At 35.0% G+C, this 18379-nt stretch overlaps 1 protein-coding gene across 2 annotated transcripts in view; it reads left to right on the forward strand.

The window, feature by feature from the left end:
- The window catches only part of VPS13C (vacuolar protein sorting 13 homolog C), a 195290-nt gene that overhangs the window by 24254 nt on the left and 152657 nt on the right, over nt 1-18379 (forward strand). Inside the window, exons 4-8 of one of the 2 annotated variants that reach the window (XM_032864804.1) lie at nt 5901-5996; nt 7415-7516; nt 12614-12676; nt 17849-17914; nt 18194-18303. In XM_032864804.1, the coding sequence (XP_032720695.1) occupies nt 5901-5996; nt 7415-7516; nt 12614-12676; nt 17849-17914; nt 18194-18303 (437 nt within the window). The remainder of the gene's footprint in view (nt 1-5900; nt 5997-7414; nt 7517-12613; nt 12677-17848; nt 17915-18193; nt 18304-18379) is intronic. The other variant, XM_032864805.1, reaches the window with a different exon arrangement.

The raw sequence follows: 18379 nt of genomic DNA on the forward strand, positions 1-18379 counted from the left end.
TTGATTTGTTCTATTGTTTTTTTGGTTTCTATTTCATTGATTTCTGCTCTGATCTTTATGATTTCTCTTCTCCTGCTGGGTTTAGGGTTTCTTTCTTCAGCTCCTTTAGGTGTAGGGTTAGGTTGTGTACCTGAGACCTTTCTTGTTTCTTGAGAAAGGCTTGTACCGCTATATATTTTCCTCTCAGGACTGCCTTTGTTGTGTCCCACAGATTTTGAACTGTTGTGTTTTCATTATCATTTGTTTCCATGTATTTTTTCAATTCTTCTTTAATTTCCTGGTTGACCCATTCATTCTTTAGAAGGATGCCGTTTAGTCTCCATGTATATGGGTTCTTTCCAAATTTCCTCTTGTGATTGAGTTCTAGCTTCAGAGCATTGTGGTCTGAAAATATGCAGGGAATGATCCCAATCTTTTGATACCGGTTGAGACCTGATTTAGGACCGAGGATGTGATCTATTCTGGAGAATGTTCCATGTGCACTCAAGAAGAATGTGTATTCTGTTGCTTTGGGATGAAATGTTCTGAATATATCTGTGATGTCCATCTGGTCCAGTGTGTCATTTAAGGCCTTTATTTCCTTGTTGATCTTTTGCTTGGATGATCTGTCCATTTCAGTGAGGGGAGTGTTAAAGTCCCCTACTATTATTGTATTATTGTTAATGTGTTTCTTTGATTTTGTTATTAATTGGTTTAAATAGTTGGCTGCTCCTACGTTAGGGGCATAGATGTTTAAAAATGTTAGATCTTCTTGTTGGACAGATCCTTTGAGTATGATATAGTGTCCTTCTTCATCTCTTGTTATAGTCTTTGGCTTAAAATCTAATTGATCTGATATAAGGATTGCCACTCCTGCTTTCTTCTGATGTCCATTAGCATGGTAAATTCTTTTCCACCCCCTCACTTTAAATCTGGAGGTGTCTTCGGGTCTAAAATGAGTTTCTTGTGGGCAACATATAGATGGGTTTTGTTTTTTTATCCATTCTGATACCCTGTGTCTTTTGATTGGGGCATTTAGCCCATTAACATTCAGGGTAACTATTGAGAGATATGAATTTAGTGCCATTGTATTGCCTGTAAGGTGACTGTTATTGTATATTGTCTCTGTTTCTTTCTGATCTAGTACTTTTAGGGTCTCTCTTTGCTTAGAGGACCCCTTTCAATATTTCCTGTAGAGCTGGTTTGATGTTTGCAAATTCTTTCAGTTTTTGTTTGTCCTGGAAGCTTTTAATCTCTCCTTCTATTTTCAATGATAGCCTAGCTGGATATAGTATTCTTGGCTGCATGTTTTTCTTGTTTAGTACTCTGAATATATCATGCCAGCTCTTTCTGGCCTGCCAGGTCTCTGTGCATAAGTGTGCTGCCAATCTAATATTTTTTCCATTGTATGTTACAGCCTTCTTTTCCCGGGCTGCTTTCAGGATTTTCTCTTTGTCACTAAGACTTGTAAATTTTACTATTAGGTGATGGGGTGTGGACCTATTCTTATTGATTTTGAGGGGGGTTCTCTGCACCTCCTGGATTTTGATGCTTGTTCCCTTTGCCATATTGGGGAAATTCTCTCCAATAATTCTCTCCAATACACCTTCTGCTCCCCTCTCTGTTTCCTCTTCTTCTGGAATCCCAATTATTCTAATGTTGTTTCATCTTATGGTGTCACTTATCTCTCGAATTCTCCCCTCGTGGTGCAGTAGCTTTTTGTCTCTCTTTTGCTCAGCTTCTTTATTCTCTGTCATTTGGTCTTCTATATCGCTAATTCTCTCTTCTGCCTCATTTATTCTAGCAGTGAGAGCCTCCATTTTTGATTGCACCTCAGTAATAGCTTTTTTGATTTCAACTTGGTTAGATTTTAGTTCTTTTATTTCTCCAGAAAGGGCTTTTATCTCTCCAGAGAGTGTTTCTCTACTATCCCATGCCTTTTTCGAGCCCGGCTAGAACCTTGAGAATCGTCATTCTGAACTCTAGATCTGACATATTACCAATGTCTGTATTGATTAGGTCCCTAGCCTTCGGTAATGCCTCTTGTTCTTTTTTTTGTGGTGAGTTTTTCCGCCTTGTCATTTTGTCCAGATAAGAGTATATGAAGGAGCAAGTAAAATACTAAAAGGGTGGCAACAACCCCAGGAAAATATGCTTTAGCCAAATCAGAAGAGATCCCAAATCGTGAGGGGGGGGGTAAAGGGATAAAAAAAGGTTCCAAAAAAAAAAAAAAAAAGAAAAAAAAGAAAAAAGAAACAAAAAAAGAAAACCAATAATGAAAAAATATAAAAAGGAAAAAAATATATATATATTAGATAAACTAGTTAAAAAACGTTAAAAAAGAAAAGGGTAAAAAGTTAAAAAAATTTAGCAGAAGAGAAAAAAAATTGAAAAAGAAAAAAAAATTAAATTAACTGCAAGACTAAAGAATCATGGGGAGAAAGCCATGAGTTCCGTGCTTTGCGTTCTCCTCCTCTGGGATTCCGCTGCTCTCCTTGGTATTGAAACTGCACTCCTTGTAAGTGAACTTGGTCCTGGCTGGGTTTCTTGTTGATCTCCTGGGAGAGGGGCCTGTTGTAGTGATTCTCAAGTGTCTTTGCCCCAGGCGGAGTTGCACCGCCCTTACCAGGGGCCGGGCTGAGTAATCTGCTCGGGTTTGCTTTCGGCAGCTTTTGTTCCCTGAGCGCTTTCCGTAGAGTTCCGGAGGATGGGAATGAAAATGTTGGCCTCCCAGTCTCCGGCCGGGAGGAGCCGAGAACCCAGGGCCCCACTCCTCAGTGTGCCCTCAGAGAACAGCGCCCAATTACTCCCGTCACCCTGGCCTCCGGCCGCGCTCCGAGATGACTGAGGCTGAGACCAGTTCAAGGTAACCCCGAGCTGAGAGCTCACTCCTTGGCTCTGTCTCTGTAGCCGGCTTCACCGTCTAATACCTGTAAGCTCTGCGACACTCAGACACCCCCGATCCTTCTGTGACCCTGCGGGACCTGAGGCCACGCTGACCCCGCGTGGCCTTACCCCGGTTAAGCCTCTGGAGCGATGTCCCTCAGCGGAACAGACTTTGAAAAGTCCCGGTTTTGTGCTCCATTGCTCCGCCGCTTGCCGGGAGCCGGCCCCTTCCCCCGCGGTCTATCTTCCCCTCGCTTTGGATTCACTTCTCCGCCAGTCCTACCTTTCAGAAAGTGGTTGATTTTCTGTTTCTAGAATTGCTGTTCTTCTTCTCTTGGATCTCCCGTTGGATTTGTAGGTGTTTGCAATCTTTAAATAAGCTATCTAGCTGATCTCCCGCTACCTGAAGTAGTCTCAGCCTGCTACTTCTCTGACATCTTGACTCCTCCTCCTGATTTTTACTTTTTAAAAATGTAGTTTACAGCCCTAGATAACTTGCTGTTACTTTAGAATTTTCACTTATGCCACCATCATTCCTTCTACTTCCATCATTCTGTTACTTCACCACATGGCTTTCCTTCCTCATTTGTTTTGTATTCAGGGGAGGCTTTGTCTTTCACTGTTCTAGCATCTCAGCTACTACTTGACTACTTGAATACTTCTGTTTGAGTTTACTTTGTATCACCTTATATATGTTCCGTTTAATATAAAGTAATGTTTTTATGTTTCTGTCTCTTGAAACAGGTGACACTCCCTTAGATTGAAAGCATCCCTAGGGCAGGCATTATCTTTTTCACTTGTCTGTTATACAGAGCCGTGTGCTGGGTGAAGTGGTGATATTTAGCTGCGGTGATACCTAGAAGTACACTGGTCCTGCATGCTTAATTGAAATCCTAGAGTAAAGTTAATGCCATTCATTTATCCTTTATTCCTTAGAGATATTTATGCACACAGTGTTATGTGTGAGACTACGTAGGTAGCTGTGGGAGAGGCAAGGATAAATATATGTTTGTCTTCAAAGAAGTTAGATCCAATTTTAGGACATAGTATTAAAATTGCATTTCTGGGGTACTGGGTGAGTTATATGTGACTAAAGAACTTTTACATTATTCATTATGTTATTAGAACTAGGTTTACATTTTAGAAGAGGTTTGCTGAAGTTTCAGAATTTGTTCTTTTGTCTTTTAAAGTGTAAAAATTTAATGACTCCCTTCAGGGTTACTCACTGACCCTTTACATATAAGGATAAAAGCATATTTTTTAAAATATTTGTCCCTTTTTTGGTTTATGGAGCATTTCTATTAGTTATTAAATTTTTCTGAGGTTAAAATATTACACCTAACCTGTAAAGTCAGTGTGGTTAAGTAAGCTCAAGAATGTTCTGGTTTTCTAAGAGCTAGACATATTTGTGGGTACTCCTTGGTTATCCTTTTACTTAAAGATTAAAAAATTTCCTATACTGTAAATGGAAGTCAGTGATATAACTAACTCAATTCCAGTGGAAGTCAGGATAATGAAGGATGGGAGGATAATGAGTGAGGATAAATGGAGAGAAGAAAAGGTATAGGGAACAGACATCCCTTTTTTGGTGTGCTATAGTTAAAGGGGCATTTCTGACTTTTTCAGTCTCATGCTCACCATAAAGGCAATCAAATCAACTTTTTTTTTTTAAAAGATTTTATTTATTCATTTGACAGACAGAGATCACAAGTAGGCAGAGAGGCAGGCAGAAAGACAGGGGGAAGCAGGCTTCCTGCTGAGCAAAGAGCCTGATGCGGGGCTTGATCCCAGGACCCTGGGATCATGACCCGAGCCGAAGGCAGATGCTTAACCCACTGAGCCACTGAGGTGCCCTTCAAATCAACTTTTCTAAAAAAGATTTTATTATGTTGGAGACAGAGGATGTGCATGTGAGCAGGGGGAGGGGTGGAAGAAAGTCGGGGAGAGAGAATCTTGAGCAGACTTCATGCCCAGCACCTTGCCCATCGCAGAGCTTCATCTCAGGACCCTGATATCATAACCTGAGTGGAAATAAGAATCAGATGCCCAACTGACTGAGCCACCCAGCTGCCCCTCAAATCAACTTTTTCAGAGTTTATGAGTTAGCTACATATGTAACAGTATCTGTTATAAATACAGGTGGTTCTTACTCTAAAAGTCATTAGACTTAGAAATGGCCCATATGTACACTGGCGTTGCCTCTAGACTCTACCGACATGGTAACTATTTAGGAAACTCAACAGGTTTATAGACAGAAGGAAAAATAAATTAAAAAAAAAGATTTTATTTACTTGACAGAGAGAGACATGAGAGAGGGAACACTGCAGAGGGAGTGGGAGAGGGAGAAGCTTGATGATGATGCCGGGCTTGATCCCTGCACCCTGGGATCATGACCCCAGCTGAAGGCAGATGCTTAATGAGTGAGCCACCCAGGTGCCCCAGAAAAAATAAAATTTAAATGGAGAAATAATTTGAACCTTGGGAATAGATTCCCAGCTAAAACTGTTGACCAACATAAGGCATGCAGGTGAATCAAAGTATGCTCCCTTACATGTGTTATTTTATTGCTTCTTCTGCTTGTTATGCTGTTAGACTGTTCTTGGAACTTCAGAAATTTTTATTTAAAGGTGCCAGTGATTCTGGTGGTATGAGTAGTTGGGTCACTCTGGCATCCACACTGATGACTTAAGTAGATTTATGTAATTTATTTAACTTCCCTGGGAGTGAGTTTTCTGTTTTCAAAATTGAAATAATAGCTGCCTCATTCTTCTTGTATGTTGGGCATATCAAATGAGATGATGCCAGAAAGTTTGAAAAGTGTAAGCACAGTATGAATAGTTACTTCAAATAGTAATTAATACGGAAGAGATCTTTGCAAACTTCAGTGTTGGAGTTTTTTCATTTTTTTCTGAGTGATATACATACTATGTGTGTGATGTGTTTTGTTATACTTTTTCTCTAAATGCAAAGTGGGAAATGTGTATCTTCTGGAGTAGCCCAAAAAAGAATTTAAGGTTGAAATTATGTTTCTTTAGATAAATTAACTTTGAAGATTCCTTGGAAGAACCTTTATGGAGAAGCAGTTATTGCGACCCTAGAGGGACTCTACCTGCTTGTTGTCCCTGGAGCAAGTATGTTGTTTTAGGTTATAACCATTCAGCAATAGCATAGTGAAATTAAATGGTTAAGTATTTTATTAAATGGTTAGCTATTTTATTATGTTTAATAAAATAGAAGGTACTTTAAATAAACTAATTGTACACATATATGCAAATATATATTTTATATTTTACATTTATACATTTTACATATATATGCATATATATTGCCAGAATTGTACATAAAATATTTTTATTTTATTGTTGGAAAGAATAATTCCAACTGTTTGTTAAATTTATTATCTTCTCTGTGAATAATTATTTTGCAACTAAGCCTTCATTTTAAGTTTGAGATGCATTAAAAATTTGCTTTTGGAGAAGGAAATGAAATAAGTTTTTAAAAAGTACTGATGTGTTAATCTACAGATTTAAAGAACGGACTTTTTTTTCTCTATTTTTTTGCTTCTCATTTTGAGAAAATGCTCGTTCAAAAATGTGTGTGAAATAGGTAATTTTTTCTATCATAAATGAAAGTATTTTAATTTTTAATGAATGTATATAAAGCAATAGTGTTTATATAAGTAATATATTTTGTTCAACTGTTTGTTCAGTTATAAGAACAAGGTAATGTTAAGAAAAGTTTGGATATTTCAGGGAAAAATTACTTGTTTTCCCAACCATAAAGCAAACACAATTTTTATTTTTATATTTTGCTTTCCATGCTTTACTATATACATATTTGATTTGATGTAGCATTTATCACATTATGTATACAACATGGATCTGTTTTTTTACTTAATGTACATATTTTTGGTATATGATGGGGTAATTTTGAAAGGCTGTATGGTATTGTGCGGTGCCTACTGTTTTGGGCTCTTACATTGAACATTATAAACACCTCATTCTTACAGGTATCTTTTTTGTTCTTTTGTATTGTTTCCTTAGGATACATTATCAGAAATGAGATTTCTGGATAAAAAGGAGATATATTTTCTGATTGTTAGTATATAGTCTTAAATTTGGAAAGTCTTTTTATTAATCTGTATTGATAATCAGCTAGTACTAGATGTTACATGTTTTTTATAGTTACCCAAAATTTTACTCCTCAGACAAAAATAACTGGAAATTATATTTTCTGCCTTCCTTCTTTTTCTCCCTTTTACCTTTCTACTCATTCTTTCCCCTCTTACCCTTTTTCCTTTCTTCCTCTCTCCCTTTAATTCCTTTCTGTCTCTCCTTTCTGTTTTGATTAAAGCTTTGTAAATAAATAGGAATCATTTATTTATGTTTAAGCTTTTTGTAAAACTAATTTAAAGAATGCAGCTCTTTTGAATTACCAAAAAATGGCTTACAAGACTTATAAATACACACACAATCATAATGAGTTTGAACTTTTCCTCTTTATTTAATAATTGTATTTCCTAGTATGTGAACTTACTATATATTTTTAGGTATTAAATATGATGCTGAAAAAGAAGAAAAATCCTTGCAGGATATTAAACAGAAAGAGCTCTCCCGAATTGAAGAAGCCCTTCAAAAAGCAGCGGAGAAAGGTACAGTATGTTTGTTTCACACATGATCTTAGCCAAAAGACTGAGAAGCGATACAATATGTTTGTTTTAAATAAGCTTACATATATTAAGGTTTTAGATATATTTAATGCACTGTAGAGAGGATGCTTTATTAAGCCTCCATAAGTTGTAGTTCCAAAGAAAGAATATTCTTTCAATATCATATCTCAAAATTTTGACTATAAGTATGTTAATGACTTACACTTGGGAATCATTACCATATGATTGATCTCACTGCCAGTTTTATTTTCCCACTTTCCTCAACCAGTCGTTTTTATTGTGCTGTGTTTTAGAGACTTTTCTGTGAGATCTTGCAGACGTGTTTGTTTCTGGCAAATGTTAATAGGTTCCTCCTCTACATTTTTAGGTATATCCATGGGAGATAATGAGGTTCAGCATATCAATATAGTGAAATAAATGTTTAGAGGAAATGGTGCTGTAATTCTATTTCTAGCTGTATCTCTTTATATTGTATAAGATATTTTTAAAAACCTGGTTCTTCAGATTTCAACATTTTAACATCTTACCTCAAGGTTTAGTTTTTTTATTTTTATCTAAAAATAAATCTGATGACTATTTGGATTTGGTTTATGGAGCAAGAATAAGGATAAGATGAAAAAGCAGTCTATAGAGTGATAAGTTGAAAGACTTCCAAACCTCCAGTATTTCTCTTTCAATCAGATCACATCCCAGTTCCTGATTGTATTCAGCATCGTAATCAGATATACTAAGAAATGATACTCAGATATACTAAGATTTTGTTTCCTGGCTTAAGCTGCTGACATTTAATTGAATCAATAAGAAATCTCTCTTAAAAATATTTTCTCATTTAAATTCTTTATCAATTATTCTGATTCTTTTTGCCTCAAGTGCTTTTTCATATACAGAATTATTGATTCTTTTATAAAAAATTACTAAAATACTTAAAATACAGAGGAGGCTGTCTTAATGAAAGAAATTTTTAAAAACTTAAAAATGTTTTTCTTTTCTCTTTTTAATACTTGAGCATATTTTGTCTTCTGAAGTTTAAGAATTTATATTTTTATGAAAACAGTATTCTTTTTTCTATTACTTTTATGTGCTAAATAAAGCAAGATGAAAATTGTTTTGTCTCATGACAATTCAGTGTGATTATTTACTTTTATTCACTCTTGGTTAATTAGTATATGTGGAAATAGTACCATAAAATGAAGAGAAAGACTTGGGAGAGCACTAGAATTTCACTTCTTTCTTGATACAGGTCAGATTAACTTTATTTTTTAACACACTATATTTAATGATACATATTCATTAGTAAGTATATTGACATATATTTAGATAAATTGGTATATATAATAAAATGTATCATTATATATAATATAGCATTATTATACACATATAATTTATTATGTATATACAAAATTAAGCTATATTTTCCCTTTTCAGAAACAACTCCAATTCGTCTTTCTTTTTTATTTTTGGATGGAAATAACTGTGATTGTTTAAAAAATATTTTCGTGTTTCCAGTGAACTGCAAGAAAAAGCATGTATATAGTCTCTCCTGTTCTAGTAGTGGACAGCTTAATTGGCAAATGATAATGTGCTATATGTTCTGTATTGAGTACCTATGAAATTTTGACTCTTGGGTCTTTAATGCTTAGGAAATTCATATGTTTAGCCGTGGCAGAGAGACTATTAAGGATGACTTGATATATAGGGTCTGAACATCTGTGGCACCATGTGTAAATAGGTCTATTAGGCTTATATAGTATAAAGAATAGCTTCTTGGATGATAAAATTTAGGTTTTGGTGGGATAGAACTTAAATTCAGAAAGTATACTCAGTTTTAACATTACTCTCTTAGATTTTTTCAGAAAAATGTTTTGAGTATTAAAGAGAATTCTGGGTGCCTGACTGGCTCAATTGGTAGAACATGTGACTCTTGATCTTGGGGTTATGGATTCAAGTCCCAAGTTGTGTGTAGAGATTACTTAAAAACAGTATTTTAAAAAAATTAAAGAGATGAATTGGGGAATATGAGATAATTGGGATATATGTTGATATTGGGTTTTTTAATTGCAGTACATTTAATTATCTTGACTGAGTATAATTATTTTTCTAGTTTCTGTGAATATCGGTCGCATTTTCATGTATTATTTATGCGAATAATAAAAGACACCCTGGTCTTTTGATGCTTTGCATTCCACCATTATTAATAATTATTACTTAATACCATACTTTATTTTGAGGCTTATTATTTTTCTACTTATTTCTTGGTTTTAAAAGCACAAAGGTACCATCGCACATGTATAGAGACTCAGAGAGGTAAGGAAAGTGATTCAACCCCAAGCAGCAGATGATAAAATTGGAAACAAAGTCCTTATGCTAATCTGCTTTAAAAAAGCATTTTTACTTGATATGTTTCATTTGGTAAAATACAGTGCTGCCCACAATTGTGGAAAAAAATAAAACTGAGATATAAATGAGTTCATTTTTAAACATTTGGCCCAACAGTAAAAATAAACTTCTTGATGTTTTTCTCCTTTTATCTTACTGTAGTGAGTTTATTTTCCTGGAAGGGCTATTATAAAGTAAAGGGAAAGATGAAATTCCTAGTGAGGCCAAAGGTTCCCAAATCCTGTATATTCTGTATTTACAATTGTTAATTTTATCTAAATGATATATACACACACTTCAAAATCAAATAGTTTTGCCAAAAAGACTTCTGATGAAAAATGTCAGTCTCCTATTCCACTATTCTTCACCCACTCTTCTTTACCCTTTAGACCCATTCCTTAAAGGGAACCATGATTTTAGATATACTAATGTTCTGTCATTATCTAATCTATTAATATAAGGTATTATCTCGGCTTTTCTCTTACGGTAGTCAGGAAGTTTACTTCTCTTACCATCTCCTTTCAATCTAAATTCTCCTCCCTCTCCTCATAATATGGTCATATCATAATTTTTGGCTATTTACTAGTCAAAATTTACATTACCATGACAGTGTAATTCACTGTGTAGGTCAAATGTACTATGATTATATTTTCTTTCTTATGCAACCTTTTGTTTTTCTTGAATTTGTAAATACTTTTTCATTTGCTTTGTTTTCTGTGTAAATTTACCTTTAATTCTTTACACTTGCTACGTGAAATCTGTTACATGACTATCAGCATTACTTTCCAATTGCCCCATCCACCTATTGGTCTCCTTCTTGGACCCATTTTTCTCTTGGAGATCCTGGTTTGAAATGGTTGTTTTTTCAGTCCTGCTGCATGCACAGTTGTCATCCTAGAATTGGTCTTCATCTGTTTTCTGGGTCCTTTGAGTTTTGTTTATTAGTTTGTTACTTTGCTTAAGTATATCTAGTAGCTTTTTTTTTTTTAAGATTTTATTTATTTGACACAGAGAGATCACAAGTAGGCAGAGAAGCAGGCAGAGAGAGAGAGAGAGAGAGGGAAGCAGGCTCCCTGCCGAGCAGAGAGCCCGATGTGGGGCTCGATCCCAGGACCCTGAGATCATGACCTGAGCCGAAGGCAGTGGCTTAACCCACTGAGCCACCCAGGTGCCCCTATCTAGTAGCTTTTAAGAAAGGATATGTTGGATATAATTGTTAAAATCCTTTCAAGTCTGAAAGTCTTTTTTTTTTTTTTTTTTACTTAAGCACTTCTTTTCTTTGGCTGGGGATAGAATGCTAGGTTTAAAATTAGAATTTTGAAGGCAGTGTTGTTTAGTTACCAGGTACTTTTGAGAACTCTGATGCCAATCTGCTCAACACATTGTTGGAAACAGAAAAATCAGAAAATCTGTGAATCCTGCTGTCAAAAACCTTACATTTTAGTTGTAAAAATAAGAAATGTGCATAATCAATCATAAACAGAAAAATATGTTGAGTCTCATCAAAGAGGTACAGATAAGTGGTAAGGGAGTTCAGAACAAATATACTACATTAAGCCAAAGAGATCAGGGCAGACACTATGAAGATAAATATTTCAGCTATATCTAAAAGGTGAGCTTGCAGAAAAGGAGAGAGGGTTTTCTAAGTAGAGGAGGCAGTAAAGAGAGGGAAGAAGAGAACATGTATGGAGAACAGCTCCGAATTTGGGAGTCAGATGGAATGTAATTAGTTGTAAGTTGGAAAGCTCACTTTAGGTCAATTTTAAGAGATTTGAATGCCATGATGGTGACAGTGGTGATGGTAATAACAATGATAGTAGCTAACACTTATTGAGCATTTACTAATTGCCACTCTTCAAAATGCTTTAGATGTATTGACTCATTTAATAGTCATAATTCTATAAGGCTATTATTGTTCCCATTTTACAGTTGAGAAGACCGTAAGTTACATAACTTGTCCTAAGTCACATAGCTAGAAAATGTTAGAGCTATAATTCGAACCTACTCTGGCTCTATGTAGATCCTATATTTTTAGTTGTGTCATAGTAGACTTTCCATCTGTAACCAGTGAGAGAGTCAGTAGTAAGATTTTCTTTTTCTTTCTTTAAAAACCTAGAGGGTGATGTCATCAAAACTGTGTTTTAGGAAGGTTAAACTTACCTTCGTGTCTGGACTATATGTGAGGAGGGAAATGGAGGACAGTGCTATGTAGCCATCACTAATAAGAATGGATAGAAAGGATTCAAACAGTGTATCTAAAGGGAACAAATCAGACTAAAACTAACTCTGAAGTTAGTATAACTATCGCAGCAATATTTCATTCTGCAAATGGGCAAAACAGTGAGCGAAAAGGGAGCCAAAATAGCAGATTTTGCACTGTTTAAAAATTTCAACTAATTCATTGAAACATTGGCCATAATTGATATTTGTCTGCCTTGCTTAATTTGAAATTGTTAATTGTTATAATTTCAATTATTAGGAAATTTTGTTGTAATATGATAATAAAGTTTGTATGTTGAACTACTGGAAATGGTTTCACTGTGAATATTTCCTTAGAAATAGATGGTTTTGTTGTCACCACATTTTTCCTGTCTATTACATGATTTCTAATTCTTTGAATTAAGTTTAGACATGTTTTACATGTGAAATTAAGGTGTCTCTTAAATGCTTTGCATTCTGGTTATTGCTGCCATGCGGATGCAGGCGCACACTCAGGGGAGTTCATATATGGCTTGGAAAGCTTTGTTTACAAGGACATCAAGCCTGGTGGGTATGCATGGTTCATTATATCTAGCTATATAAAAAATTATATTCTTATCCATTCTTGAGCTTTTAATGGAGCCCATTTGATAATATACCATTTTTAAAAAAGAAAATATGGAAATGTAATTCACGTTTTTCTCCTTTACCATCATTTCTGTTTCCCAGTGTTTTGTAGCCATTTGTTCATTCACTAAATATTTAGTGTTGTCTTGTGGAAAGCCCTGTGCTGGATGCTGAATGTTCATGGGGTGAAGCATGTATGATCTACTGCCCTTGTGGAGCTTACAGTTTGATCTATGGATAACTTTCAAATCCAGACTGCCTTTCTGATTCTGGTTCTAGAGTGTGGTAGTTTCTCAATTATATTTAATTCCTCTCTGTGGCAGTCGTTTTCACACTTGTAAAAAGCAATAAAATGGAACCATTTTTAGTGAGTGAGACTTTATTTAGAGCCTTGATAAGAAGTGCTCCTCTGGGGTTCTTCAATCCTTCCTGATTTGCTTATCTCTATAGGAACTCCAGAGGTACATGTTGACTATTGTCTTATACAGTAGCATAGTGAAATTTGAAGCTTCTCAAAAGGCAGATTTGAGGGCTGACTGCTTTAAGATTTATAATAGGATTTTTTATATGGTAGGGAATTTAATATATACAAGTACATTAAAAATAATTCTGATATATAAAATAATTTGATATATTTTCTATAACTTTATAGAACTTTATATTAACTTAGTCATACTTAAAATTTGTTTTGATTAAGTGGCAAGTGGGGTCTGTGCTAGAAATGTAAACAATAACATGTTGGAATTACTTCTTCAGCTGGAAGCTTCTTTAATATTTTGGTCCTTTTGACCAATGGAAGGAGAATTTGCATGGAAAATTTCATAGCATTGAGTGAAACTACCCTGAAAGGCATTTCTCTTTTAATGAAATCTGCCCCTTTAGCAAGTGTAACTTACCATGTTAATTTGTCTCACAATTACTTTATTTAATATAAAAGTCTGTAAATACTCATGGCTCACTGTTCAATTTTGATATAATTAGACCAACTTCCTGTAGTGTGCCAGGGCAGTGTTTTCTGATTCTCCTAGGAGTAATCTGCCTCCAAGATACAAATGAATTCCAGTGGCCCATTCAAGTCATAACAAAAATCACTGGGTAACATTGGTGATAAAAACAACTCCTCCCTCCATCCCCCCCAAATCCCCAAAACAGACAGTGGTCACTATAAAGGAAAACCCAATTGATTCAGAGTTTCTTTTTTAAAAACACTGCATTAACCTGGATAAAAAACTAGGCCTAGAATACTGGCAATTCTGAAATGAGAATAGTTAATTTTGTTGATGATATTTTGATTCATTTGGCTAGGACTTAATGTAGACTCATGATCGTTTCATCTTTTTACTTTCTAAGCGTATGTTCCTTCCTTATTTTATGTCATTTAAAAAAATTATCCCAGAGCATGTTTCTCAAAAAGTCAAAACTGTTTTCATAATACTAAAATAATACGTGATTTTTCACTGTGCCACCACTGGTGCTGATGGTGCAGAAACAACGTTAGCTAAAATTGTGGCTGTTTTAGCATGATTCAGGACAGTGGCACCAAACTTCCCTAGCAGCCAGCCATTGCATTGTTCTCTACCGTGTAGTCACAGTAAAAAATAAGATGAAACAAAAGAAAAAGAGCACCAGTTTCACTTAAGAATATTCTTGGTGGGGGCACCTGGGTGGCTCAGTGGGTTAAGTCTCTGGCTTCGGCTCAGGTCATGATCCCAGGGTCCTGGGATCATGCCCTGCGTCGAGCTCTTTGCTCAGTGGGGAGCCTGCTTCCCCCCCCCACCCCCACCTGCCTCTCTGCCTGCTTGTGATCTATCAAATAAATAAATAAAATCTTAAAAAAAAATAATGTTCTTTGTGGACTAGGAAAAATTTAATTTTAATAAACTTAAGCTCTTGAGTATATGTCTTTAATATTTTGTGTGACAAAGAAGGAAATAAGTATTAAGCACTTAATAAGGATAATTGTCTCAAGGAAAAATATCTGTGCATTGTTTGAATTGTCAGCTGGACAAGTTGCTTTTTTCCTGGAAAACCACTTTACATGGAAGAGTGACTGACAGACTATTTTCAGATTTGAGTGTTTAGTAGATACTTCAATAAAACAACTTCAAGAAAAAACAGCTGATGATGTTTGTTGCCAATGATAAGATTGTTTAGCTTTGAGCAAAAATTGGAATTTTGGAAAACTTTATTTGCCACCTGGAGCTTGGCAGCTTCCCAGTACTTAAAGACTTTTCTGGTGATATCGGTGGTGATACTAACAAATGTGATTTTTTATATTAAATAATGAAATCAGTCAACATTGAGATGATCTACATAATTCAATGATGCAATATTTTCATATTACCAATGTATAATAAAAAATCAGATATGTGTCAAAGGTCCATTTAAAGTGTAAGGCAGACGAGTTGATTTTAATTCATGTGAAAAAATTATTGATAGAGTTTCAGATTCCAAAATGCAACTAACCTTTAAGAAATTACCACGTGTTGAGTTTGGGTGTAGTATCCATAATTACATGAAAAGATCATGAGGATGCTCCTCCTGTTTTATTACATATCTGTGATTAGGTCAGATTTTCTTCATGTGCTTGAAGTAAACAACATTTCAACAGCGCAAAGGCAGAAAGAGATAGGTGAATCTAGCTGTCTTCTGCCAAGCCAGACATTAAAGAGATTTGTAAGAATGTAAAACAATGCTAATATTTTTACCACAACTTTTTGTTTGGAAATGTGGTTATATTCATAAATATGTGTTATTAGTGCTATCACTTTTTAATTTTATTTTTTACATAATGTTTTAAAATTATGAATTAATAAATATTTTTAAAATTTCTCCATTTTGATTTCCAATATGATAAATATCAATAATTGTAACCCACACTAAAAAAAACTTTTTAGGTTTCTCAAGTTAAGTGTGTTAAAGGTGTCGTGAGACCAAAATATTTGAGGACTAATTTAGAGAGTGATACAAAAGTCATAAATTTAGTATTCATCAGATTAAATAAAACTTTCTTTAAAGAACCTTGTGTCAGAGTAGATTTTGAAACTACTTGGAGAGTTTTAAACATGGTACATCTAACAGTGAGATCAAAGATGGAACTAGGGGCTAAAACAGTTGTGAAGCCAGGAACATAATAGAAGGTCAGGTAAGAAGAGTGAGTTATGGTAGAATCTAAACCCAGACAGCTGGACCTGTTTCTGAAAGCTGTTCTAGCCAAGTGGGATGGCTTTTAGGGCTAATCTGGCTTTCTTGTTTCTTTTCAAGTGATATTTCTTTGAAAACTCAAGTTTTAATCTAAATGTTTAATTTATGCATGAAAAAGACTTAGGGACCATCATTATGGCAAGAAATACTGGTAGTAGCAAAATCCAGATTCTTTATGTATTTATTAAGTATTTTCTACTTGAAACTCATGGTTTTATTCTTGAAATCAGGGATTTGGTTCTTAGTTTTATAGTGGCAGGACAATTTACTTTAAAATATCAAGGGAGAACAATTTAGAATTTCAAGCCAAATATCATTTATATTCTGTCAAATATTATGTATATAACATGAACTGAACTTATATATTTTATTATAATGCTCAGATGTGGATTCTTTGATTCATTTGAACAGATGCAGGTCATGTACTTTGTGCCCATGTACTGGATCATTCTTGTCCTAATGAAGCCTCCTGCCTGGTGACAAGACAGTTGTACATACATTTCTGTTTTGGTATAATCACTGCTTAATGGAAGTCTATATAAAGTGCAGAGGTAGATGGCCCCGGAGCTGCTTGAAGTAGTTGAAGAAAGCTTCAGACAGGCCCTAGTGGACCTGAGATTGGGGGGCCTCCTAGGAGTTTGTCTGGTGAAGAACTTCAAGGAAAGCAGCTGAAGTTCAGAGAATGATCTATATATATAGAGAGGCGCATTAGCCATTAGAAAGTTAGGATTGTTTTGGAAATTACGGATAGTGTTTCTGGTGTCCGGTGCAAGGATGAGTAGGAGATACAGAATGACACAGGGAGTTAGGGGTTAGGTCATGAAAGGACCTTTGTGTCATGCAAACACTTTTTCATTTTATCTGCCAGGCTGCAGAGAACCTTTAAAAGAGTTTTGAGCAGGGGATTAACAGGCTGTGAATGGTATTTTATTTTATTTTTAAAGATTTTATTTATTTATTTGACAGAGATCACAAGTAGGCTGAGAGACAGGCAGAGAGAGAGGAGGAGGCAGGCTCCCTGCTGAGCAGAGATTCTGATGTGGGGCTCAATCCCAGGACCCTGGGATCATGACCTGAGCTGAAAGCAGAGGCTTTAACCCACTGAGCCACCCAGGTGCCCCAGTGAATGGTATTCTAGACAGTATCAGTCTGGTGGCGCCATAGAAGAATGTTTAGAAGGAGGTAGAATGGGGACTGGAGACAAGGTAGACCATACAGAGACCACCTTGAGTGCAGACTAGAGATGATGTCTAGTAGGAAGTGAAATGTAAAGGTTTGTAACTTGGATAAGTGGGTACTTGTTAATGCCATGAATGTGAGGCAGTGCCAAGTAAAAGAGGATGAGGTTTTAAAGAAATTAATTATTAAGCCAATTTCAAAGTACATACAGTTCAGTGTACATTTTTTGCCCCTTTGGTGTTCTTTGTATCCTTGACTCATTAAAGGATTTTGCTTGTGAGGTGTATCATCCAGAGGAAGTCATCTGTCAGCAACCTACCCATTCATTTCATTTGTGTTCCTGTGTCCCTACCATATACTTAAGAAAACCTCCCCTGAAAGTTTTATATTCTGTCATTATTACATTTCCAATATTTTGATAACATTGAAATTAAAATTAAACTTTGTATTGTGAAAAGTCATAAATATTATAAAGGATTTTATATATGGATATTTTGCCTAATTTTTGTATAACTGTACTTGCCAAGTTATTTGCTAAATTAAAGGAGGTTATTCTAAAGAAGGTTTGTGAATTTCTGTTTGTATTGAAATAGCAGGTCCGTTTAGAATAAAGTAAAGTGAATTGTACCAAAATTTGCTGTCAGGAAGATTCTCTTGTTTTCTTTTCTGTCCTCTAGTCTGCTAACTTGAATTTTATCCTTTTCTCACTAAAATGCTTCCACTGAGAAGGACGTAAACGTAAAAAGCACAAAAAACATTTTAAGAAACGTTTTAAAGGTCTTGATCGCTCGAAAGGTAGGTAAAAGTAGTTTTTATGCCATGTGTTATTTATACACATCGCCACTTGATTTCTGTCTTCGAAGGTAAAATGAATGTTAGATACAATGTAACTTCAAAAATAAGTTTTAAGTTGGAAATTGCATATTAAAATCTAAAATAAATCTAAAATGAAACAAGGACACCAGAATAGGCTGTCCTTTCTGTTGAGTAGTGCCTTAGCTATCCTTTGGTTATTTGATTATGAGGTATGCGAGAATTTCAAATTTTGACCTTGTATTTTTCTATTTTTTATAGATAAACCAAAAGAAGCCAAAAAGGATACATTTTTGGAAAAGTTGGCAACCCAAGTAATTAAAAATGTACAAGTAAAAATCACAGATATTCACATTAAATATGAAGATGATGTAAGTAATTTCAATTTATTTAAAGTTAGTAATTAAATGTGTATTTTATGATAGTTATTGATTTATCTAGATATGG

This window comes from Lontra canadensis, unplaced genomic scaffold (genome assembly GCF_010015895.1).
Source record: "Lontra canadensis isolate GAN:19392208 unplaced genomic scaffold, GSC_riverotter_1.0 scaffold28, whole genome shotgun sequence".
Classification (NCBI taxonomy): Eukaryota; Metazoa; Chordata; class Mammalia; order Carnivora; family Mustelidae; genus Lontra; species Lontra canadensis.